This window comes from Magallana gigas, chromosome 4, assembly GCF_963853765.1.
Source record: "Magallana gigas chromosome 4, xbMagGiga1.1, whole genome shotgun sequence".
Taxonomy (NCBI): Eukaryota; Metazoa; Mollusca; class Bivalvia; order Ostreida; family Ostreidae; genus Magallana; species Magallana gigas.
Window position 1 is genome coordinate 47,637,363 of NC_088856.1, and position 27,444 is coordinate 47,664,806.

The 27,444-nt window shown below is 34.8% G+C and overlaps 1 protein-coding gene across 2 annotated transcripts; it reads right to left on the reverse strand.

The window, feature by feature from the left end:
• Positions 1 to 10,584: 10,584 nt before the first annotated feature.
• On the reverse strand, positions 10,585 to 26,109 carry LOC105328797 (conserved oligomeric Golgi complex subunit 5). 2 transcript variants are annotated; one of them, XM_034449528.2, is made up of 22 exons: positions 25,958 to 26,109; positions 25,675 to 25,814; positions 24,769 to 24,881; positions 24,271 to 24,340; positions 23,864 to 23,984; positions 23,196 to 23,326; positions 22,703 to 22,868; positions 22,297 to 22,409; positions 21,838 to 21,915; positions 21,453 to 21,540; positions 19,238 to 19,433; positions 17,488 to 17,643; positions 16,778 to 16,877; positions 16,356 to 16,466; positions 16,039 to 16,101; positions 14,114 to 14,128; positions 13,269 to 13,372; positions 12,439 to 12,567; positions 11,945 to 12,130; positions 11,582 to 11,708; positions 11,268 to 11,347; positions 10,585 to 10,795 (listed from the first exon to the last, which is right to left on the reverse strand). In XM_034449528.2, the coding sequence occupies exons 1-22, from the start codon at positions 26,025 to 26,027 to the stop codon at positions 10,681 to 10,683; spliced, it is 2,472 nt and encodes an 823-aa protein (XP_034305419.2). In that variant the 5' UTR covers positions 26,028 to 26,109; the 3' UTR covers positions 10,585 to 10,680. The 2 variants fall into 2 exon arrangements, with proteins under 2 accessions (XP_034305419.2, XP_034305422.2); XM_034449531.2 differs by lacking the exon at positions 14,114 to 14,128.
• Between the last annotated feature and the right edge of the window lie 1,335 nt (positions 26,110 to 27,444).

The following is a 27,444-nucleotide window of genomic DNA, read 5'->3' on the forward strand; positions in this document are numbered from 1 at the left end:
ATTCCGGTGAACCGTAATTCCCCGTCGTTTGCAGCTGTTTATTTTGATACTTCAAGACATATACATAGGTGGCCAATATTCAATCCTCGCCGCGGTCACTCTGTCGCGTGTATAGTCTGAGCCTTGTCTGTTATTTCCGAGGTTTTTCTTGATCCCAGACAAACAAAAGAATGTGTTCTGTACTGATACACAAAGGAGACAATACAAGGTATATCACACACAGTACTTTTTATCATGGACTTCGAATCAGAGACAAGACAATCAATGATCAGTAAAAATTGAAATACACGATTTTAAACACTGGCAATATTACCGCATGCTACATTTAGAAGTACTAAACATATATAAAGTATTTGTACATGAGAGAGAGAGAGAGAGAGAGAGAGAGAGAGAGAGAGAGAGAGAGAGAGAGAGAGAGAGAGAGAGAGAGAGAGAGCTTTGGAAGGTACTTCGTATTGGGGCGGCGAATTATTTAGTCGAAAACCGGGGGGGGGGGGGGGGGGGGGTGTGAACCGGATTTGACTTGAAATGAAGAATTTTTACGATGTGTCTAATTTTTTAATTTAATGTTACATTGTATTATTGACACTTATTTGTATTGATGGTACTATAAGAAACAAAAGCAAAATCATTGCACTTCAGGTTTGTTTTAATGACACACACATTTCATTAGAGGATTTTTTAAAATATATATAGACATCAATTTTGATTCAACTTATCAATCTCTTTTGTGCATCGTAAACATTCAAAATTGGATATCTGTGATTCCCGTGCTATGTTAAGATTGAATTATTTAACTGGTCCCTTAATTAAAATTATTAATACAAGACAGACAGACCTCGGAATTTCCTTTCCCTGCCTCGGCATTTCCGGTAACAAGAAATATCAAAATTCAATCGGCTGGAAAATATTTCTAAATTCGGAAAGTTCAACAATTTGAAATTGAATTTTTGCTTGCATAATGTTTGAAGGGGGGGGGGACCTTATATAAAAAATCTTGACAATATGGAGAATAATGCAAATTTTCAAAATCGTGAAAATTATATGTATTGCTATATATGGGAGGGGGCGTATTTATCAATTTATAGCACATTTTCATTGTTAATTTCTTTCAGTTTACTTTAATTTCTTACGTGCTCCCAAAAAGAGGAGGGGACTCCATGTGCATGTTGATTCATATGTAATCCAAATTATTTTTGAGAGAAAATCGATGCTACGTGCCTGGGATGTACGTGTTTAAGTCTGTATATGTATGAGTAATAGAAAAAATTATACTCAAATTTGTAAACTAAGTGGGTAGAATGAAGCAATGTTTAAAACTTACTACAATAGAGATTTTCTTTGACATTACACTTCATTAACATCTTTCTTAGACTGAAATTGACACATATACAATCCTGCAGTAGGTAGTTCACACCATCTATAAAATTCAGTTTGTTTTATCTGCTGTGATATAGACGAGTCAGTCAGTTCTTGACTTTGACTACGTGTCAAACCAACGAACGGTTATCTTTACAATCATTGAAATACCGGACACGGGTATAAGTGTGTTTTTTTTTATAATTAAAAGTTGGTTTAACTTTGTCAATTAAAAGAACTCTCATAAGAACGATCATGAGACTGTTGCTCAACGTGAATATGTAATCTCGCAACGTTTTACTATCAATGCAAGATTTTTGGTTTTAGTTTACATGCTTTGCCACTAGTACGTACAAGATACAGTGTTATTTTCGCACCGGGATATTTTCGCTTCTACTTACGGGTTTGCCTTGCCTTGCATTCGCCCCAACAATGTTGTTGTAAAATAGAGATGATATGAGACATTAGAATTTGCCAAGTTTTAATCCGCTTACTGACAAAAAGAGCAAAATGAGCGAAAATAAAACTGAGGCGAATAGTTCCCCTTATATAGTTTTAGGACACAATTAACATTGGTTTTGGCTGTTGCTTTTCTAATCTTATCGGGCGGTATCTTGTCTTGCATTCAACTATCCCTACTGACGGGTATCGGAAATTGGCGGTATACAGTATATATCCCCTCTGACTCGTACGAGAATTTGTATGATGATACGCATGATCGGACGAGCGTCGTTCGCCCTATGGCATTGCTGCACGTTCAATTGTCTGATCATTTGGTCTTTCATGCGATCCTTTCGCATTATCTTAAACACTCGCTTTCATTGTACAACACTTGCATATAGACGCAATATATATCGCAAGATTCAATGCATTTATGTCGCACAACGGTCGCTCCGAATCGTTCGAATTTCATAGAGTACTTTTTCATATGCGATTAGTTTGGCAACAGTTTGCTAACTATATCTATTTTTTCGGTCGCTTGAATATTTTGTCGCTTCAGCTCGTGCGCCAACTGTGAAAAGGGCTTTAATTAATTTTGAAGGTTTAATTTTTAGGGGCTTTACAGGTATACGGAATGGCCATCAATGTTCTATTCATTTTCTTTTTTTTTCCATATTAGATTGATACATTTGTTTAATTTTTTCATTGATATTTAAATTGAGATATTAATATGCAAATGTTTTTAAAAAGTTACATAATATGGTAAATGAAAGTGAATTCTATCATGTATCAAATTCTTTGTGAAAAGAGACAAATGTTTATATACAGATGTTGCTAATGAAAAAGAAATACATTTTCTAAGACTACGTGTAATTAGGGAGCATGAACGAGTACACATACATATCGTCAGCTCTTAATGTTGTTAATGCAATATTTGACTTTCCAAGAAGCGCAGTTGACAATGCACTTGCTAATCACTGCTGCGACCTGAGTTCGATCCCCATGATCGACAGTGTTTGGATGTGAAAGGGTATGGCGGTCGCCCGCTTGGACACGTGGGTTTTCTCTGGGCACTCCGGCTTCCTCCCACGTCAATTACCCGCTCGCGCTTACATCCGTGCCAACAAATAATAATATAAGTTGTAAATCAATTGTTGTGAAATAAATAAAGTTCATTTTAATGCAATACTCTGGAATATATGTGATATAGAGATTTTGGACGCGTTTTAATGGGGTGTTCAATTGATTGGGTGTATATGGATTTGTGGAGTTGTATTGAAAGTGTGTATAAAGATGTTCACTTGAACGTGTGTTTAAGAGGTGTTCAATTGGATGTGTAAATCGAGTGTTTATTTAGCTAGCGCCAAGTCAAGGTAAAGAAAAGTAAAAATAGAAGAAATTGCAACCGATCATGACAATCCTGAAACAAAAATGAGTTCAATGGTGTTTTTCGTTTTTAATTTGAGTGAGTACAAATGATAGTGTCAATTTGGAGGGTGGGGAATGCAGGTGTTGGATTGGCACCGCTTACACGTATGTGTGTGTGTGTGTGTGTGTGTGTGTGTGTGTGTGTGTGTGTGTGTGTGTGTGTGTGTGTGTGTGTGTGTGTGTGTGTGTGTGTGTGTTGCTACGGATATGAAAAACTATATACTGCTGTTTCCTTACAAGTTTAGTGTTTATAACTTCAAAATCAGCTAAACAGAGTGAAAATTCAAGTAATTTCAAAGTCAGATATTTGTATTCTTTTTTACACCGGGGGTCATTTATCTACGGGGTCATTTCTTTTCATGTTTAACATGAAGAAAAATAAACCATGGTTCTTTTTTCTTCAGAAAAATCCAATTATTCTACAGCAAGAAGGGTCATTATTCTACATTTAAAAATGACTCCCGGTCATTATTCTACGTGGGTCATTATTCTTCATTACACCGGCAACACTGAAGGTTTCTGCATCGTCATCAGCGTATGGAACTGCAACAGGGTCAATAATTATGTCTGAAACATACGGTGGGTCATTTGTGTCTTCTTTAAAATGGACTTCTTTACCATTATTTTTCTTGTCGTTACTTTCGCTTGTTTCTTCACGACAAATACAAGTCTTTATTCTATCAACATGGACTACCAATCGATCCTTGTCTTTTCCAATTTGATATGTGACATCGCTGAATTTCTTCAGCACCGTATACGGCCCTGCCCACCACTTCTGAAACTTTGGTGAGATGCCTTTGGTTCTCTTTGGGGTATACAACCAAACCTTACTGCCAATGTCAAATTTCTTCCAGGACAGTCTTGAGTCGTATCTCAGTTTTTGCCGTTTCAAAGCGTCTGACAAATTATTTCTTGCTATTTCATGCGCTATTCCAATGTATCTTCTAGTTCAATGATATATTATTCTGTTGATCTCTTCTGATGAGCGGGTAAACCTTCTCCTAGTCCTACTGGCAGTACAACCTCCCGTCCAAAAGATAAATAGTTAGGCGTAAATCCGGAACTCTCGTGCTCTGCAGATCTATATGCCATGCATACCCGCTGAAGTTCTTTTGATTTGAATCGATGTACATTGACAATACATGTATATTTTCAAGTGTGCGGTTCATGCGCTCCACCATGCCATCAGATTGCGGATGGTAAGGGGTCGTGCAAGTCTTGTTGATTCTCAGTATATCGCACAGTTGTTTGAATAATCTTGATTCAAACTGGCGTCCTTGGTCAGTATGAAGAGTTCTAGGTGCGCCATATTTGGTAACGTTATTGTCTATGAAAGCTTGCGCTACCGTCTTGGCCTCCATGTCCGGTATTGGAATAGCTTCAGTCCACTTTGTGAAATAGTCTTGAAATACCAAAATGTATTTGTTCTCTCTGTTTGATGTAGGAACGGGACCTAAATTGTCCATCGCAACTCTTTCTCCTGAATCCCCTGCTCCGGTAATTTGCAATTGCATAGGTGCATGTGGAGTTTTAGCGTATTTCTTACTTTTTGCGCAATCAGGACAGGATGCACACCATTTCTTACATCTTTGTCCATGCCTGGCCAGTTGAAGCTTCACGTTATTTTTGTAAGAGTCTTATGCCTACCAAGATGTCCTCCTGATGGTGCATCGTGGCATTGCTTTTGAATGGTTGACCTCATGGAATTTGGTACCGCAACTTATTCTTTCTCCACTTTTACTTTGTTTGTAAACCATTTCCGGTACAATATATTGTCTCTTACTGACAACTGGTCAAACTGAGTACGCTTTTAAACTTGTGTTGCGTGTGGATATTTTGTCCCAACCTGGCCTGACCTGTGCGTTTCTTAGCCACTCTATCACTTCAGCAATCTCTGGATCGTCTGATTGTTGCTTTTGCAAATCTTTTGAATGCGTTGCAATGGTGATGGCTGCTACTGATTTTCTCTCTGATTTGTTCCATATATCGGCGTCATGATCAATTCTCGATAGCGCGTCAGCATTGCCGTGTATTCTCCCTGCTCTGTGACGAATCTCAAAGTCATACTCTGATAATGTATCCAACCATCGGGCTAATTGTCCTTCCAGTTCTTTGAAGCTCATCATCCACTTCAAGGCACTATTATCAGTGCGCGAAACGAAAAGCCTGCCATAAAGATAGGGTCTGTATGTCTTTATAAAATGTACAACCGCTATAAGTTATTTTCTTGTAATGCTGTATCTTCTTTCTGCTTTGGTTAAAGACCTGCTTCCATAGGAAATGACTTGTTCAGCACCATTATAACACTACCACGCGTATCTTACGTAAGTAGTGCACACGTTAAGTAAAAGTCTTAAGTGATCGTATAGTGGTTTTATTCGACAAAAAGCATACTAAATAAACAGTCCCAAGTCAGAGAGAGATGTTGAGAGTTCGAAAGAGCGTCGGAATTAACCTAACTTGCGAGAAGTTGGTAGTTTTATACTATTTGGGGAAAACAACTATCAAAGTAATACAAGTGTTCATTGGGTGTTGAAAAGCCCATTAAGAGGGCGCCACCACCTTGTTACTATGATGCTCCAAGATGGCGTCAAGCTGGTCAGTCAGGAACCCGCCCTTAATCAGTGTACTTAGGGTCAACCAGGGGGGAGGGTCACTGTATCGTGACCAATTATTGTCATCTGCATGAACCGATCAAACGACTAATTGACTTCAATTAGCAGATTGGTGTAGGTAATTGTTTCGTTTACATCAAACTTTACCCCCTCAGGATATTTGTGTACTAATCGGGAACATAATGTCCAAATTGGAGACATACTGGCCAGCAAGGATTTAATTACGGTCATTAAAGGATCATCACCTCAAAACAATATACCCCATAAATTTGTAAACATGGTAGCTATTGGCTCTCTCTCTGACCTTCCTTTAAAGCAATATAGTCTTTGATGGACACATACTATTCGTGATTCAATTAACATGGAATATACATTAAATAAAGGTATTTACTTTACGAAAGCATTCTATACTGATTCTGAAATTAAATGATAAAGTCAAATCACAATAGTTCAAAGAATAGTATGTAACGTCCAATCAGTATAGTCAAAGTTATAGGATACGTAAAATAAAAAGTCCAATCACCAGTGTTCGATTATATAATGATAGGTAACAAGGGCTATTTTGTTACACCATCCTTAATTTGACTTAACACTGCACCGATACCGCTACCAGATGCATCCGTGTGTAAGACAAATTGTTTTGAGAAGTCCGGCAATGCAAGAACAGGTGATGTAACAAGCAATCTTTTCAGGTCTTGGAAAGCTGTTTCACAATCGGCACCCCAATCAAATTTCTTGTCTTTCTGCGTAAGGCCATGCAAAGGATTGGCAATAGCGGCAAATCCCTTCACAAACCTCCTATAGTAAGAGCATAAACCCAGAAAACTGCGTAGGTCACTCACATTGGCTGGCGTTGGCCATGATCTTATGCACTTAACTTTTTGTTGATCTGTTTCAACTTGATTTTCTGTAATGACATGGCCAAGATACGAGACTCTATGTTTGAATAGACTGGAGTTTTTACTTCTCAGACGAAGTCCTGCATTTTGAAGTCTGTTAAATATTGATTCAAGTTTTTCTAGGTGTTGCTCAAATGTAGAACTGAATACAATGATATCGTCGAGGTAGATCAAACATATGTCCCATCTCAGGCCAGCGCAAACGGTCTGCATAAGTTGTTCGAACGTTCCTGCCGCATAGCATAAGCCAAAAGGCATGACATTGAACTCGAACAGTCCTTTGTGTGACGTAAAGGCAGTCTTTTGTTTGTCACTCTCATCAACCTCTATTTGCCAATAAGCGCTCATCATATCCAAAGTGGAAAACCATCTTGAACCGCCTAGCGCATCTAACGATTCATCGATTCTTGGCAACGGGAAGGCATCCTTTACTGTCACATTGTTGAGCCTCATGAAGTCAATAAAGAATCTTAGAGATCCATCCTTCTTCCGTACTAGTACGATTGGACTTGCCAAGGGACTTGACGACGGCCTGATAATATTGTTGGACAGTATATTGTCGATCTGAGTGTCAATCTCTTTCTTAAGATGAAAAGGTACGTGTCTTGTTTGTTTGTCCTTCGTCAGCACCCTTCTCAGCAAAAAGATTTACATGCTTAAGCAGATATTGTGGTTCTGATTGGCTCAAATATTCCGGCAATGGTTCCTTTATATATTACTAAGGTATCTTTATGGAGATTCATCAGCCTCAAAGGAACAGAATTGCTATGATCGGTGGATACAATTGATCTACACATCATCGACTTTGTCTTCTGGTTGAAATTCTGACATGGTTCTACGATTCCATACAGTGGACGTGGCCTTTTGCATTGCTTTTAGCACTTGACCAAAGATGATACGCTCGCTTCTGCCTGGTATGACTGAAGTTTCTTGGATAGAAACCCTGCAACAATGCATATTTTGCTCCAAGAGTACGCCGACAATTTCATCCTCAAAACTTAAGGTCATTGACTTGAGATTCAGAGTACATTCATGTTCGACCATGAAATCAAGCCCTGTCAAGCATCCACTTCGTACCTGGCGAGTATGTCGTGTGTACTCTTCATCATTCTTCTCAAGCTGGCTTCCATCATTTGTCTTTTCTGGTGCCACTCGTTGCGGACATTTGCGGCTAATGTGTCCTTTTTGATTGAAGTCAAAACAAATGATGTCATCTCTTGTTGTCTGTCTGGAACCTCTACTATGATTCCCTCTACCCTTCCATTTTGTTTGCGCTTGCATTAGCTGCTTTAATTGCTGAATTTCAGTCTTTAGTTCCCTGATTTCTGCATCTCTACCATCATCTTGTTTACGAAAGGTTTCTGTATCAACCTCTTGAATCACCTTACTCCATTTTCCTGTTCTCTTTTCTTCAGCTTTCATGCAAGCATCGAGTTCCACAGCAATCTGTAATGTTTCGTAAAAAGAAAACTGGTCAGGCGCGCAGAAGTTTAAGACGAACTTCAGATTCTGTCAACGAGTTTAAGAAACTGTCTTTAGATAGTGTATCGAGAACTTCTTCTGGTGATTTAGGATACGCAAGGGTAACCAACCGTCTAATCACCTGCCCTAGTTCCAACAGCGATTCACCAGGTTTTCTCTGCCTTATCCCTAGTTCAGACTTGTAAAGTTCCTCAATATTTGGCGGTGCAAAGCGTTTTTCCACGGCACTGACTAACTCATTGTAGTCTGTTTTCTTTTCTGCACTTAAATTACTCAGAACTTGCTGTGCTGCGCCGCTGAGACTTACTGCGAGGAACAGACACTTTGTTTCTCGTTCCATTCGTTTAGTTCTGTGCAGTATTCAAAATGAACCTTGAAGTCCATCCATGGTGTCAAGTCATTAAAGGTTGACGGGGTAATTCTTGGCCTTCGAAATTCTTTCGTATGTTTTACCCCTTTGGTGCATGGCTGCCGTCTTCCTCCAGCATCTGGAATGTCTGCTTTTTCCTGTATGCGCTTTCCTTTTTTGTTTTTCTGAGTTTTGAGCATTTGGCATCTTCATGACTTCTTCTTGTAAACGAACAACTTCCTCTAGCGTCGCCGCTAGATCGTTTGCAACATATGTATTGATTTCTTTTCTACAGCATGTACTCTTTCATTGGTGTTGCTTGGAGGATAGACTTTCGCCTCAGGCGTTTGTCTTAATCCTCTTCCCGCCACTGCCGGAGTACGACATCCATCCGGACGCATATCTTTTGGCGTATGTCTAATTCCCGGCGTACGCAATCCATTCGCCGTCCATTGCGAACGCTTATCTCTTGCCAAACGCATATCCGTAAATGAACCATATCTCTTTTTTTCGCCATTAAAATAATAATTTTCGTAGTCCCACGACATCTTTGGAAGGCTTTCCTCTTCTAATAACTTCAATCTCCAATACCAGAGTTGCGTACATGCAGCCTACTTATATGTCGTTTTGTGACGGTTTCCCTATTCAGGTACTCTTCGTCTTCGCCGACTGACGCCATTTTATTTTAAGTTGATAGTTTTCAATCCCACCGCTGTCACCAATTTGTTACGGGGGTTACGTGAAACAAGTTTCTGTGTTTATGGATTTATTTGAAGTCTATCAATTTGAAACCAACAAAAATGCGTCAGCACAGGATTGAATCAATTGTAAAAAAAAAACAATAATTATAGCTGATGCTGTATTCAGGCTAAGAAGTTGTAAATTGAATAGTCGCAGCCTTATTCAGGCTAATTGGCAATGCCTTATTCAGGACTTCATTCGTTCCTTATTCAGGAAACTTGAGCTCTTATTCAGAATCGAGCAAAGCAAATAATAATCAAATATCATGATAATCAACATTTATATAGACAACGGGCCAGTCTCTCATCCTATATCAGGAAATTAATGTTCTTTATTTCAAATATACAACATTTATGAAATATCCATTTTACAAAGTCATTTTATGTACATGTGCACAATATGTACAACAATTAACCAATTGCAAAAGGTCACCTTAGTGAGAGTGGGTACATGTGTATTATACTGTTATAGAAAGGATATGAAGATTGGTCAAGAGGAGCCTATAGTAAGACTGTACTGGCCACAAACATAGATTTCCCACCGTATTTTTCATTGATAAACAGTAACGTCTCCTTTTTGTTCAATGACATGCGTGAAAAATCTCATCTCGATTTATTCAGCTGGTATGGGGCACCTTGAGACATTAATATAGATAAAACTTCACTCTGATGAAAATGTGACGACCGTTTAAAATTTTCAATTTGTAAAAAGAATTGACTTTAAATGCTTTTCAATATTATTAGGAAAACAAATAAATGGCCCAGTGGCAGCTCTTCACACATTTGATAAAATCTAACTTACAGTATACAATTATTTAATGCTTGAGCAGTCAATAGACCCTAATATTTTTCCTGAGGTGCAGGGAGCAGCTCAGTATGATCTATTGCTCGAGGCCAACGATCTATTGACTGGTCAGGCATTAAATAATTGTTTTATTACCTAATTCCATGTTTAGTATTTTGTGTTAACTTTACAATTATAAATTACAGAAGATTTTCATACCATGAAGATAAATTTTAAGAATAATAGTAAAATAAACCTAATAAAGTTATCTTTTAATCTTGTAGCAATTTCAGTTTTTCTAAAATAGGTCGCAGGTCCAATAGATCAGAGTCTATTGGCCGGCAGTCTAATAGATCGCAGTCTATAGACCGGCAGTTCAATAGAACACTTTCTAATCTGAATACACATACAAAATAGACAAAAATATTTAACTTGTAATAAAACAACAAAATCCCTTTGATTAGGTAATAATAAACACTAAACCATAGCCTGTCGTTATTTTTTTATTTCATTAATTAAATAAAAATGATTATATTATACAAAGCAGAACCAATGTTGTACACTAGCTCAAGCAATAAATATGTCATGAGCAGGTCTGAAGTCCTTTCTGTAATAGATCCAACATGATTGGATAAATCTCGGCAAACTCTCGAGCCTGTCGGGACTTCATCTGGTTCACATATCCCTCCAACGCACCCCTGAAAACAGAGCAGATCGATTGTTGCGCATTTAACCAATTTGAAAGTTCTGAAAGTATTGTTTGAAAGAATTCAATAATTTTTTACTAGTTTAGTACTAGAAATATAAATATTTCATACAATATCATGTAGGCCTACATGTATTGAATATGTAATCAAAGTACTGAAAGTATTGACTGTTTGTATTCAATTTCTTTGTAATGTGTTCGGAATAAAATTCTATAATTATCTTTCTAGCTTTCTAGATCTTTTGTGTTTTCTCATAGATTAAATTAAGTATTTGTAAAATAGTGCTTAAAGCGAAATTTTTGAAAATAAAGTTAATATAAACCTCTCTCTCTCTCTCTCTCTCTCTCTCTCTCTCTCACCACTCTCTTGTATGTTGTGTAAATTAAAGGGATATTTCAGAGAGAATTGTCATCATATTTAGAACCCAACAAACTTTTTTCTAGACCTAGAGAGTTGTACTTACTTGATCAGGGTGAGTCTGTCTTTTTCTGAGGGGTGGTCCTCTAACCACTGGGAGTATCTACTGATTGACCAATCAGCTGACTGAAAACAAAAGCCCATCGTAATGTTTGAATGGCATAATGTCAAATTTCTGTTTAATTATAAAACTAAAAATCAATGCAGAATCCGAATCAAGGCATCAATACAATACTAAAAGTACAATGTGCTTGTTCATATCATATAAAATTATTCAATGTGTAACCATAAAAACTGATGAATAATTAATGATATCAATATAGCCCTATTCTTTCTGTTTATACATCAAATCAGTGATACCTGGTGGGGAGACTTCATTTCCTGTGGAGCTCTCGCGAACAAGAAGTGAAGAATGGTACTGTGTGGAATGATGTCACCAATGGCCTGGCTTTTACTGATATGTTCAGCGTTCTGGAATAGTAGTGGTCTGGAGAAGGAAAAATATATGATCAAAACAATGTATTGATTAGATAAGACCATGAATATGATTTTTTTTTTCAAATTGTGAAAAGCAGATAATTAGAATACATCTTTAAGCTTCTGAAAAAAAATTCAGTGGTTTAAAAACTCCCCCCAAAATAGTAATTTGACTCCATTTACATTCTAAGTGCCCTGCTACAAAAACTACATGTACAAGAGCAATGTATTTAATAGTATTCATACCTAAATGCCCTGAGAAGCTTATAATGGTTGCCGAGATCAGACACTTTTCTACAGAAGGGGGAGATGGCTAACTCCATCTGGGCAAAGTCAGCAGCCAGTCTCATCTTCCCTCCCTCACCCAGGGGCCGGATCAGGCTGGCGTGTCTCACAAACAGCTCCACACAACGGCACGCTATCGGCTTGATGCTGGAATCAGAAAAGGATTTAACAATGTGAAGTTATTTCTAATGTCAAATTCTAAATACATGTTGGTTTGTCCTGACACTGATATGTGGATATTTACCAGTCGTACATGAAGTTCTGACAATGATATCTAGATATTAACCAGTATTATTTGAAGTCCTGACATTCATATTTAGATATTTATCTGTCGTATATGAATTCCTAACACTGATATCTTGAAAATTTACCTGTCATTTAAAGTTCTGACAATGATATCTAGATGTTTATTAGTAATATTTGAAGTATTGACACTGGTATCTGTACATATTTACCTGTCGTTTATAAAGTCCTGACATTCGTATCTAGACAGGTAATCAGCTTGACACCTGGACACAAATTCCTGGAGCTCCCTCATATACAGAGAACACTGTGACTCCTTCCCTGGGTCTGGTACAGCAGAACTGTCAACAGGGAACCAAATTAACAATGTCATTACAGTGAAGTATTCAAATATTCATAGAAAGTTATTAATCTACACTTCCACAGAAAAGATACTCTATCTCATTTCTTTTCTTTTCTTTCTGAATTAATATAGCATTGAATCATGATTTTTTGAAGTATACAGTCTCATAACTGCAGCAGTGTGTTCATACAAATTGAGTAACGCGCTTTAGCGTGTTATGAAAATTTGTATGCACACATCGCTGCAGTTATGAGACTGTTTACTTAAAAAAATCATGATTTAATGCTTATATTTTCATTTTTTAAACCACTTGCCTTGTCTGCAAATGTGATTTATACCTTAAAATTTCTATCTTATCCTAAGGGTAAGTTAATATTAATGGAAGAGCCACAGTAACAGCCACAAACGTGAACTTTGATTTTCGCTTGTGATGTTGCAGTTTACAGCGTTCAACGTTCGTAACGTCATAATAAAACTCGTCATTTTAACCCTTGAGTACCCTGTGTGTATTACAGTGTTATAACTGCCGTAGCTTTCAACACACTTTACCAGCAAAAAATATGTGGAATGTAACTAAAATATTCATTCTTAAATTTCTTATAATAATTTATTCTAAAGACAATGTATTAGAAAAAAGTAGGAAAATCAGCCAAGTGACGGTATGTAAGGTTTTATCAATTTCATTAAAAAAATAACTACCTTGAGAAGTCTTCTTGGTGCATTGTCAGAATTATTGCTTCCACGGCATCTAGGACTGAGGACATCAGAGGAGATAGAGCACTGCTCATGAGGACCACAACTCCCTACAAATATACAGAGTGATGATTCAATATATAACAGAGCATCTAGGACTGAGGACATCAGAGGAGATAGAGCGCTGCTCATGAGGACAACCACTCCCTACAAATGTGCAAATTATGTAATTATAGTTTTTTACATTATCATAATTACCAACGATTTTTTTCAATGCCTTGTACATGTATATATATTTCAAATATACCTGAAGGTGTTTCTGATACAAATATTGAAATAGCTTTAAAAAAAATCATTGTGTAAAAGGATTTTCTCTGTACTAACAGAGTATGGTTTTATACTGTGTGAATGGGAGCCAGAATGTGTTGGGATGAGGGGTGATGGGAGTTATGAAATAGTTTTAAAATAATCAAGCAAAATCTTGCAGAAGTAAAAATTGAATTTATGGAATCCTAAGACAAAGTTCTCAACTGTTTCTTTTATAAGTATACACTGTCAATCTCCAAAATCACCAGATTTTTTAAAATGCTAAATTGATTTCAGTTGCTTTTCATAAAGTTTCATTTAGTAAAGGAATTAAATTCAGACCAAGTCAATTAGAACATTCATATAGTCAGGTCTTATGAAGAGTTTGCAGGCAATGGAATAGAGGCTGAAATTCTATGCACAAGCAGTGTTAGTGCATTTCTATTATGTTTCATTTGCAATACTGATTTTATTTGCATACATCATAACTTGTACTGTATAGGAGTGTGTGTTACATGAAAATGACCAATGAAATACCAGCTTACCGGTGGGGGTTTTCCCTAAGGAAGGAATGAATACAAGTTCAGTTTGTAGTAATTTTATACTTCATAGTATTTTTAAATACCAAAGTTGTTGACACAATCCCTTCGTATAAATTAACATTATATAACAACCAGTATTTTTTGTATAAAGTATCTAAAACATATAGTGCGCATGAATATGTACAGCATTTTTGTTGTGAGTACTAGTTTGTGTAGAGCACTTGGCACATTGGTCATAGGCATTAGGCCAGCAACTGAAAGGTCGCTGGTTCAAACCCAGCTGTGGTAACTTGATGCTGTGTGTTGTGCACTATGACAAGGCACTTTATCTACATTGTCTCAGTCTACCCAGCTGAAACTGGGTACTGGCTTTACTCTGGGAGCTAACTTGCAATGGACTTGTGTCCCATCCAGGGGGAGTCAATGATTCTCATCCGCTAAGCACCGTGGAAGCCGGTGATAAGCACCAGCCTTTCTTTTGGCCACTACCTCATGTTGCTTATGTCTTCATACTGACTATCTCGTTGACTGTCCACCAGTCCGTCAGTAAGACTAAGCAACATCGAGCTAAATTTCAGTCAGCCACTTTTGGCCACTACCTTATGTCCTCATACTGACTATCTCGTTGACTGTCCACCAGTCGGTCAGTAGATTAAGCAACATCAAGCTAAATTCATTCTGACTCATTTGGCATTTCAAAAAATAATTATTTTTATCCTGTTCTATTTGACATTGTTCCACTTGATTATTGTTGATAATTCATAGTTAATTCAAATCACTTGATCAATAAATTGTGAAACCTGCCTTCGAGTTATAGCTCTATGCATATTCGACTTAAAGGTCAATTTAAGCCTAATGACTATAGGCTAACCCCCTGTCTCTTGGGTTGGGCCTATACGAGTTAGTTCCCCTTATCCTATGGTGCTATTCATCCCTTCGGTGACAGATATTTAGGTTTCACTAAATCAACTAAAGCTCACTGTCAGAGTATTAAGCGCAATCCAGTATTTTCTGCATACTGTAGATTCCTAATTAAATGCAAAGACTTAATATATGCATAATAATGGAAACCATACATTCACTTCTCTTTTATTGTTAAGGTTAGATTATTTTTCAGAAAGGTTATTGTTAAAATGAATTTCCTGTTCCTTTTACAAAGGAATTGTTGCTACAGTGCACACTGCACTGTAAATAAGTGTTTATATCACTTGAATTATCGTATAAGCAAAATCATTCGTTCAGGATTTAATTTCGTTATTTTTGTTGGCAGTATAATTCAACAAAATTAAATCCATGACGAATTTTTCACCCCAGTTTTAATAAATACAGAGTTGATATGTGATAAATTCTAAGATTTACTATATGACAAAAATAAATGCCAACAAAATTGTATTTGGTTTAAATACAACAAAATCTTAACCAAACAAAAATATCTGGTTTTACAGTAGTTTTCATATGAATTATAATTCAATTGTAATGTCTACATTTGAATTCCTATATAACAAACAGTGATATCATTAATCTAAAAGTATTTAACATTCTTTCTAATTAGTTATTGATTACATGCAGAAAAGCATTAATTTTGTCATATCAAAAAATCAAAACATTAAGCATAAAATAGAATGAAAGCATTAAGAGATTAATGTTAACAAAGAAGTTTCACATTTCTATTCATTGTATTGTACACAAATTTACAGAGTGTTCCAAATAAACTGTGTGCATCTTTAGTTCGTTACACTAAAGAAATTAGTCATTTTAGAGTGCCTTTTAAAACAGATTTCCTGTTAATAATGAAGGTTTTATTAGAGACAGGTTTTCATACATATTGTAAAATTAAAATGTCTGAAATATTCATATATATAAAATGTTGTTTGAAATTTGACATCAAAGAAATTTGAGAAGCAGACAGTGTAGAAAATCAGGTTTACCTCTAACGACTTTTGAATGCATTCCATGGCTTCAGGGGGAAAGTTCTGTAGACCCTCCAATAACTACAAATAGCAGAAATATAAGAATCTTTATTCATGATATTCAGCAAAATCAATTAATACAAACAACTTAACAAAACATTTAAATCCCCATCTTGTGACAATGTCTTTAAAAGTATAAGTCTGTATGTACCTTAAAGTAACAATACAGTCCTTTTTTTATGAATGTCCACACAATCATCATTCTCAAAGTTAATTTGAAATTGTGTCTGAAAAAAATTAATTTTTTTAATGTTTTTGACGACACACACTGTTACCTTGGTGATGGACTGATGCAGTAGATACAGTATGTTGACCACGGTGACATTCCGTTGTTGCCCCGGGGTACAGGGACCGATCACCTGACTCGCCTCACCATCCGTAATCAACTGAAGACCAAAAGGAGAACTCTTCACTAATTATAAATATATCAATACAAAAGAAAGAACTATATAGTCTTCATAATATAAATCTTTACTTTGTTTATACTCCAGAAAAACAATTCTTATAGATAATTCTTTCATAGTAATAATTGTCTAACCCTTAGATAGTGAGTCAATTTTATTACAAAAATATATACATGTAGTTACACATATCAACTGACAGTGTGTATATTTCTTAATGCTCCAGATAACATCAGGTGAATTAATTTAAATCAGACAAAATTCAGAGTACTAAGTAGACTTTAATATCCACAAACCAGTTGTTCACTCTTCACTGAGAACAGCTGTATCGTCTTGGCAACGTTTTTAGCCACAGTTATACAAAGCTGTGTATCCACACTAGCAACATTTAGCTCACTGCAACAGAGGAAAAATACAACATGAGCTTGTAAAACACTACATTCTCAATCAATGTAATAAAGTCCCAGGACAGAAATTTTAACCTTTCACCTCCATCAATGACCTTGACTCTTTAATGTCCATGGTCTTAATGGCCTGATCAAATATAGTCATGAATACCGGTAATAAAGTATTTATTTACTAAATGATTTTTTTTTGGCTACATCTGTGTTTGCTTTTAGTTTAGCCAATTTTATTGTTCATATAACTGATATGGTCAATTTGCCATCTATGACCTTGACCTTAATAAATAATAGTAACCTCAACCTATAAACTTTGAATGAAGTCTAAATATTTGATTTGGGTAGTAAGAAGATTATCATTGTGAAAAACACACTTGTCTTTGATTTTGTTTAAAATCTAGTACATGAGGAAAGTGCAAGTTGCACATTGCATTGGTTTTGACAATGTTTAACAATTATTACTGGCTTTCAAAATTCAAAACATTGCATCATCAATTGACAATATAAAATTATACAATAAATGAATGCAATAATTTATCTCCAAATGTATTTTTTGAGTTAGCTAAATCTAATTGTACATTACCAAAGTTCACATGTCAAATTACCTGGCAATGGTTTTAACAATTGTTTCCACTTCCTGTGTGGTTGGGGGATTCCCCGTACTGAAGGCCAGATTAATTGGGTCAAACAGCCTTGACAGAGACTTGGAAAGGTATGCGTTCTCAAACTTCGTCAGGGTGTCCCGCAAAGCTTTCTCAGAGCTGTATAGTGTAATATTGGATAAACATTGAACATCTATTAACTAATAATCTTACATCAGAGATGTGTTCATAGAAGAGGGTGCTCGTTAGCGCTCACCAAAATTCCCTATACCTGCATGCAACACAAATTTTGGTGAGCACTCTGAACACTCCTCAGATTCTTCACAAGTTTTCCCCAGAAAAAATTTTTACATTTGTACTTTTTAACTTTCTCCAGACTTAAGGTTCCTCGACACACCAAAATTTTATTTTATGGATCGATAGAGATTCTTTTTTGAAACATGATTCCACAAAACAGAGATCAATATCGGCTTTCAGTTATTTTATACGAATTTTTTTGTATTTTTTCAATGAAATAGGAAAAACTGTTTTGCTGACAAACAGAATATATTAGAGCTTAAAACTTGTTGTCAATTAATGTGTAATATAATTATAAATAAATTCATGCCAAAGATCGTTTGGTCAAGTGTTTAATTTTTTAATTAAAAAAATATTTCTGAAAATCAAAATTGTAATTCTTTAATATCTTTTTAATCTATGGATAACAATTTACAAATAACATATAGTCACATAAACTATTTACTAAACAATGATATTTTACAAAGAAATTTAAATGAAAATGCGAAATTTTGGAAAAATTGCTATTTATCAAATTTGAACCGATCCCGATTGAAAAAAAACTGATCCCGATCAGAATTATTTTAAAATTGAAATTTTACAAATAAACTGCAGTTTTTTTTCTAAGTAATTGATATAAATTATAAAGTTAGTAAATGACGAAACCATTTTACAGGTAAACAACCTGAAATTTTTGCAAAATTCTGATTCATTCTAACTTTATGTGATTTCGTTCGGGATCATTTTAATTACGATCGGGATCGCTTCGATTTTAAAATTTTCCATTTATACTTTAATTTCACTACTTGGTTTAAATTTCTTGTTGAAATATGATTGTACAGCAATTCTTAAATGCGAGTAACAGTTTATCTGCAGTTTTTATCCATAGATTAAAAAATATCTACAATCCTTTTTTTTCATTTTCATAAATATTTTTTTTACAAAAATATTTCAAAGTTTATCTGGCCGTTTTTGATATGTATTTATAGATAATTGTATTGTGCATTAATTGATAACAAATTTTTAGCTCTAATATATCTTGTTCGCAGCTAAAACGATGTTTCCGGTTTCTATAAAAAAATACAAAAAAATTCATATAAAATAATCAGAGGCCGATATAGGTGTCATTTTTGAATAATCATTTCTCAAAGAGAATTCTTCATCGATCCATCAAATAATGCATTGGTGTGTCGAGCCACCTTAATATCCACATTTTGACATTTTAGATATATCTTTAAACATTATCACCAGAAACTTATCAATAACGTTTTTGGATCATTAGTTTCGTTCAATCTTATTTAATTTTTTTCTCACTACAAGGATTTAAGATTTAAAAGTTAAAAATAAGATTTCCGACTCACTTCAAATTATCCATGGTATTCCAGATATTAGAGTTCAAAATTCCACAACTTCACATAACGGTAAGATTCGTTTAACCCAATTATAAATACAACATCTAGGTTAAAGCAGTACTCACTCATACTGATTCCGTTTACTTCCAGGGATGAAGATATCATCCTCCACGCTCACATCTTCCTCCCCGGTCGGCTCCGACTGAGACAGGGAGGTTGCCGTGGTGATACTGAACTGCTGAAGTCTGCGCCAGAGGTCGTTGTACAAGCGTAACAGCTTGGGATATTCTCCTTCAAAGGCCTGCTTCAAATGCATGGAGGCTAAAATTCATTTAAAAAAATACAATATTATATGTTAAAGGGACTTGGACACGATTTGACTTTAATTTTTCAAATTTTATTTTTCCATTTTCAATGTTTATACTTATAGATATAGAAGTTTATAATGCTATGTCAAAATTTGAAAGTCAAATATCAAATTATAAGCAAGATACAGAGTTCACAATTCTTTGTTTTGTAAACAAAGCTCAATATTGTCATTTTTTACATATGTGTTGTATTGGTGTAAGTTTCAATCAAATGTATCTTTCTTTTGTTGATAATAGTATTTATGAAGATAATGAATTAGTTTAAATTGTTTTTACGTGTCATTTTTGTCTAAGAAATGGTAATTTTCTACATTACATTTTTTGTAAACAACTATAAGACTCGAGCTCTGTTTACATTACAACCAATTTTTACCTCTGTATCTCGCTTGTAACTTGACTTTAACATTCAATATTTTGGTCAATCATTTAAAATGCACCAGTTAACCATTTTATACATAAAAAATAAAAATAAAAAGTTTGATCTTAAATCGTGTCCAAGTCCCTTTAATATATAATATTATCACTTCAAAATTAAGAGAATGTAAAAACTAATATTAATATATGACTATAATATTATTCTAAGTTAATTTGTACAATATCAGAAGGCGTAAATTTTAACATCATGCATATCATTCATTATTTCCTTTTTTTTCGGTATCAACATCAAGATTTTACTTCCTCATTTTAAATAATTTATAAAAATGTAATGAACATAGATTACATATAAACAATGAATGTAACCACAATCCTTACTAAGACTGGTTATGCTTAGAATACAAAATATCCCACAAATAAAATGTTTTAGCAGTTACTAAAATCACGAAAAAAATCAATGTTTCTTCAAGTTTTTCATTGTTGATAAATACAATAATATATAACGATTTGATAGGTTGGTTCAATCCTCATGGTCATTTGATATTTTAAAAATGACATGTACAGAACACGTACATGCATATGCACATTGCTAAAAAATACTGACCACTGCCTTACAATACACTTCACAGCAATTTACATGCATTTTTGAAACATTTTTAATCCAGCTTACAAATCGTGTTTAAAACAAGATCTACATAGTGTACAGAAAATAATGGTACAATAAATATCTACCGGTACAAAGTGTATAGAAATCAATGGTACATGCTACAAGGAATGCATGCTTTGTGAAGGTCATATACAGGAACAGATTCTGCACAGAATCTCAGAATGATCTAGACGGTCGGAGTTGTAATATGATTTGTTAAGGCTGTTCTTTATCACTGCAATAGGAATTTTAAAACATGATAAAGAAACAATTGCATTTTTACCACTTTTAGTTTAAGTAAAAAATGTTCCCCCCAAATTTTTTACTATGGGTGTCGTACATGTATCTTAAGGAGGCTGGGTGGTCAACAGATTACCCATCAGATCTACCTTTAAATTCTAGTACATGTATATAATATTATATTTTTGAACATACACTATTATTTAGTAAAGAAGAGATCCAAATATTTTAAATTTAAATTTTAAACATTTTCAAAAACAATCATCTAATTCTCTTTTTACAGAGCTCTTCGTTTAAAGGAGATCATTTTAGTGTAAAAAATGGCAACGACCATCCATCCCCCTTAAGGGTGTCTTATAACCCTCTGTTGACCCTACTGATAGGAAATGCAAGAACAGCCTTAACAAATACCTTATTTGTGAGAAAAGTGAACATTATTTGTGTTACACTATTGTGTTACATTATTGTGTTACATTATTGAGTTACATTTATTAATTACATACTACATACCTCTACTTCCTAATGAATGCAGTGTCAAAATATGAGTATAAAAGTAATAAATTCAAGTTATTTCATGCATTGCCAAAAGAATAAAAAATAGTTTTGATCAAGAGTTATTCAAAATCACACATAAAAAGTTCTATAAACATGGACAGAAAATGAGCATAGAATAAAAATAGAAACACAATAGAGATATAATGTTACTGCTACCTTCTGTTGAATTGTTGAATTCATTGGTCAGCATGTGAGTGATGCTATCCCAGAATTCCTGCATTATGTTCACATGACCTTCTTGGTGCTGTAGATAAACATAGGACATAGCATATACTTTTAAATAGTCTCATTTCTACAATTGAACATATAAAATATGAGAGAGAGAGAGAGAGAAAGAGAGCATGGGGGAGAGGAAAGTAATAGGAGGGAGGAAAGAAAGAAGACAGGAAAAAATGAAAGGGGGAAAAAAAAGTGAGAGTGTGTTCTTTTATCAAAATATAAAAATAAAGAAAAATGTTTCATAGTAAATTATGGAATACATGAACATTTTATTAAAGTAATCTTATTTAACTTTTGTTTTGCTGTATACAATGTATCATACCTTTGCTAACTCCTCAATGAAACAAACGTGAGTGACAGGGTCCCGTTTCTTCACCAGAACTTTCTGTAAATGCTGCACCTGTAAGTTTCAAATAAAAAGATCTATTCAACCAAACAGTAACTCTGACGAATATCTCGTCATGCCAAATGAAGAAGAGTCAGGTTCATGTATTTTGAATTCCTACAAGCTCTGGCTAGTAGGTTAACCCTTTCATTGGATAGGTGAAGTGCTGGATTTGTATGCCAGAGGAAACGAGTTCAAATCCCAGCAGGAAATTCTATATTTATGTTACACAAGTTACATTGTAAGATACAATACTAATTTATTTATTTAATCATCAAACTTTAAGACAAAGCACCTACTTTATACACACCACAGAAAACTAAGCCTTTTTGTGATTGTTGATCGAGATTTAACTGACCTCTACCATTAACAGTACACCAATATCTATTGACTAACCTGGGCACATGCAGCGTAGATGTTGTCCATCAGTTTCTCCATGTTTGTCCAGAGTGAGGCTCGGAACGCCGCTGTGTTTCCTGTCACCGGCATGGCCGCCCGGCCAGGTCCAGCTGTACATAAAAATAGATACATAGTTCTTGATACTTAGCGACAAGCAAGAAATAAGTTAATCTGCACTACTATGACTTTATTTCTATGTTTTATTGCTTTGTTTTGTGTATTTTTTTTTTTGGAGGGGGGTGTCTCTAATCTCAACTGTGCTTGAAGCAACAAGGTTTCACTGTACACCAAGAACTGACCAATGTACTGTTGCAGTTATTTCTTTTAAGAGAGAGAATGAGAAGGGGGGTCTCCCTTGCATATGAGGCAACTAGATTTGATGGTACATGAGTTAGGGACTGACCTCGGCCCTGGGGGGCGTGTTGCTGGGCGAGGCTTTGTGCATCCAGACATGAGCGGACATTCCGGTTCAGGTTCTCCCGACAGTTCTGGAGGACCCGTTCCACGGTGTGGTGGAGACTGCCCAGGTTGTGGAATACCTGGAGAGAGGTCGCCACCTGTGTCGGGTTCTTTATAAACACAACAAAAATCATTACAGTACAAGCAACTGATTGCAGATCTATTTATATAAGTGGTACAATTTACATTTACAAAATAAACAGTCTCAAACAGACAGTGAATCAATTGATTGATTTGGACTAGAATTTTTTTTTACATGTAATGCCTTACAACAGCAACAATTAATAACCATTATGCATGCACATTAAAAACTAAGATCTCTTCAGAGACTTATGGCATTATCTAAGCAGTCATAAGTCAATGTAATTTTTCTGTACAAAACCCCATTAATCAATTGAGAATTAACATATTGGTCTGCGTTGTATCAGACCCCTGACCTGGGTTTCCATTCCCTGTTCCAGCATTTTGTGGGCCTGAGATTCTACGTCTTTGCGGGCCTGTTTGATGAAGCGCCGGTCCTGTTCTATAATCTCCACCCCACTTAGATCCACTCCCTCACAAATATAATCTGAAAAATGTCGACACTAAAGTTACTTGCATGTAATTCAATGTGATGCAACTAATACATGTTCCTGATCACTATCTTTTCTTGTGATCTTCTGTTTTGCTACATTAGACACAGTTGTGAAAAAAAACAATGTGAAAATTAATATTTAATTTCCTAAGCAGTAAAAAAAAATTGTGTTTTTCCTAAATACCAGTAGTCAGTCAGTAGGTATTTATTTGAGAGAAATAACACCTAAAATGTAAGATTTTTCATATTTATTTGAGAATAATTTAATAATTCAAAGTGCATGGGGTCTTTATATGAATATACAGTAAAATTTGCTCATGTGAAAATCCATTTACAGCTCTTCTTTGAATAATTACAGTGATGATTCATGATAATCCCCATGATTATTCAACTTGCACAAAACAAAAACTGGACTAAAATTAAAGCTCTGTAAGTTGTAATTCCATATCTATACATGTGTGCATTAATTCAGAAACTTTATGCATTTTTCAACAGAAAAACATAAATTCCTACAGGAAAACTTGTGATTACCTAGTTCATTCAGACTCTGTGCTGCCTTAGTTATCTCCCTTGCTCCTCCCTGTAACTGACTGTTTAACCTCTTACCAAGGTACATAATTCTGATGATTCTTCTGAGGAGATCACATGTATCCTTCAAAATAGAGTAATTTTATAAATACATTATAAAAGGCTTTCAGAGCAGTTTTCAGGAGCAAATAATATAACAGGTAAGCTCATGTACATCTATTAAGTTTAGAGCACTACCATTAAAATATTTTTTTCATTCATATAGATAATACTCTATGCTGATATGTTTGAAAGTACATGTTTATTCTCTTTTAGTTAAATAGTACATGTATTCATAAAAAAGAAAATGAAATAAAAATAAGAATTGAGACTGTGATGAAATTAGTATGGATCTACAACAACTACCATACCTGCAGATTCCTCAGCTGTGTAGTTCTTGATGAAATTTTATTGAAAGGTTCTGAGACTTTTGAACGTATTCTGAAACAAAAAAGGAACAACTCTATACATTTAAAGAAAACCAATAAATGAAACACCTGTGTGGTGCATAAAAAACTCCAATTTCCTTAGTACAAAATAAAAACTTATTTCATAAACAAGAAATGAATAAATTAAATGTTATTCCCAAGTAACATTACTATAGATTCCTTATTTTACGCGAGTACTTAATTCCGTGATTCAATCGTTTTGAATTTTCCATCATATCTCGAGAACATAAAATCATGAATGCCAAATTTTTAGTTTCATGTAGTTTACATATGTCCAAAAAAAAAAAAAGCAAGATTTTAAAATTTGGGAGATGTGCTTCTCGAGATTTTAAAATTTGCGAGATGTGCATCTCGCGATTTTAATCGAATATTAATTCCCCGCATTTAATTAGGAATATACAGTATGATGTTTTGACTTGCCGATCCATGGCTGCCAGCAGGGACTGGATCCTGGACTGCATCATCTGTAGGACCCCCTCCAGGGTCTCCACCCCGGTAGCTTGTGATAGCAGATCCTCATGGTGAGCTACAATCTGTAATTTTACATCAACTTTATGACCTCCTTAATTCTGACAATCTTATCTGAATGATCAGCTCTCTAATTACCTGTAAACAGTATTAAAAGGGACTTGATACAACAAATGAGGTTGATGGCATGCAAACTCTAAAAAGCTGTCAAACCTTAACTGCTTGTAACACTCGATGTTTTGTTGATACGATAGGCTGAAAAATGTTCTGAGAAGAGGTGCATTGTGAAACTTAATAAATTAACAGGAGCACTTTTTTTTTTAAGAGACATATAGATCAACGACAGGCAACAGCACTTAGATATTAAAACAACTTGAGAACAATTGCCCAAATGGTTTCTTTTCTTCGGCTATTTTCAAAGACACAACTTTTATGTTTACCATATGAAACATGATCATGTCATAAAGTAGATTGAGCATGCAACGTTTAGTTTGACTTTGGGCCTTTGGCTTATTATTTGGGCAGGCGGACCCTACTGTCTGCATTCCAAACCATAAAAATCCACACTCTGCCCATCGGTTACACCGTATATATATTTTATGTGTTAAATATTCCTGTTATAAAAATGGTTTTTATTGTTGGTCAATTTGTTTGTTTTGAGGGAGATATCCAATGGGTAATAGTGCAACAACAGATAGTGAAGAATTAAGAACTTTTCTTATGTAATGTTCTCTTCTGCAAACCTCTTTAAGGTCTGCACAAATTAAGGCGCAAGCATTTGAGCTGAGGAAGGAGGTATGTTACATGTAACAGGCTATAGCTGTGTAAATCATGTTTTCATGAATGTATATATGATACCTGTGAATGGATTTCTCGATCCAGAAGAGATATTCCCTCTGCAAGTTTTGAAAGCTGATCTGAAATTGCCTTCCCTTGTATTGCTTGGTTGGCATGAGCTTTGACATCAAATGTTTCATCCAGGAATTTTCTAAACTCCTCTATAAATAAATGGATTAATGTTCATAAGCTACAATGTCTTGTCTTTAAAACTACAGCAGGTGTTTAAGAATGTGTGTACAATGTATCAAATAAAATGTCGACCATAAAGCACTTTAAAATAACCGATAAAAGACAAAATTACCGTCATCAGCTAGCTGTTCGATGACACTGTCCTCCATGTTGACAAGTTTCACATCCGGCTTTTCGAACATTTAGTTTCGGATAAAAAAGTAATTAATAAAAGAAGAAAAATGATGCAAGTGTCTTCGATTGCAATGACTAAAGACATACTGTTTTGCAAATAAATAAAACAAATTATTTTCCGATGTGCTAATTTATAAGGATTCGAAACTACACAAAACCATCAACCACATTACTTTCACTTTCATTTGATTCTAACATGCTGTAGGTTTGTCATCGTTTTGAATGTTTGTTTCTCTAAATCGGACGTAAACTTATGAGGTTTTTACTGATATTTGGAATTCAAGATGATCACGGATAACGAATTTACATGGGCCAAACCTATGGAGCTTTTTGCGGAACAGAAAATGGTTAAAATATGTGCACCAATGGTCAGATATTCAAAGTAAGAGAGAGAGAGAGAGAGATTTTAATAACTATGATTGTAGAGGTCTTCTGATCTTCTTATTTCTGTTTCGACCTAATTTTTATTAATCTGTTGAAATTCATATTTCATATAGATTGTTTTATTTTAATGATAAATTAATGTTTTCATATGGTTTCGGAGTAAAACATATAAGTATTTCCTGACAAATTTTCAATATGGAAAAACATCAAGTGCACGCTTGCTAAAGTACCATTTTTAACTACATGTATGATATGTTTAATTATATCAACAGAACCATATATGTGAAGGCAATATACATGTATGAAGAAAAAAAAATTGTCAGTATTTTCATTTATTGTATAATTACAGGAATTAGCTCAATTTGGTGATGTCATAGATGACTAATTTCAAGATTATTGTGATAGACATCCTCTGTTTTTCATGAAGATATGATTTTGATATGATGATATTTAAAAATTTGAAAATGGGGATGGGGGCAGAAATTTGACTATATCGAACTCAGTTGTTTCTTTCATTATTCCTTTTTAATAAAAATTATTTAGTCCTTCTTTGTGCCATTACAGATTACCATTTAGGACGTTAGTAAGGAAATATAACTGTGACCTGGCATTCACTCCAATGATTATATCTAATTCCTTCGTCCATTCTGTCAAAGCAAGAGATAGTGAATTCACAACTTGCTCCAGTAAGTTTTATAAATTAGATCATTACGTTAACTAATGACATAGTTTAATGAATATATGAATAAAAATTAGATGTTAGATCCGCTCACTAACTCACTACACAACGTGTAGCTGTGCATGGCCTAACAATTCCGAAGAACCCCCCACTCAATTTTCCTTTTGTTACAAACTGTAATATGCACGGTTCATGCAGAGTACATACACATAACAAGAAGTAGAAACGCTTGACTTGCGAGTAGTGTCAAGCTCTCAAATTTATATAAATCGAGGTTTCAAACTATACATATACATACTGCAATTGTATTTATCCCTCTATAAACTCTGACTTGTCTAGGTTATGTTGTCTAGATCCGCTTG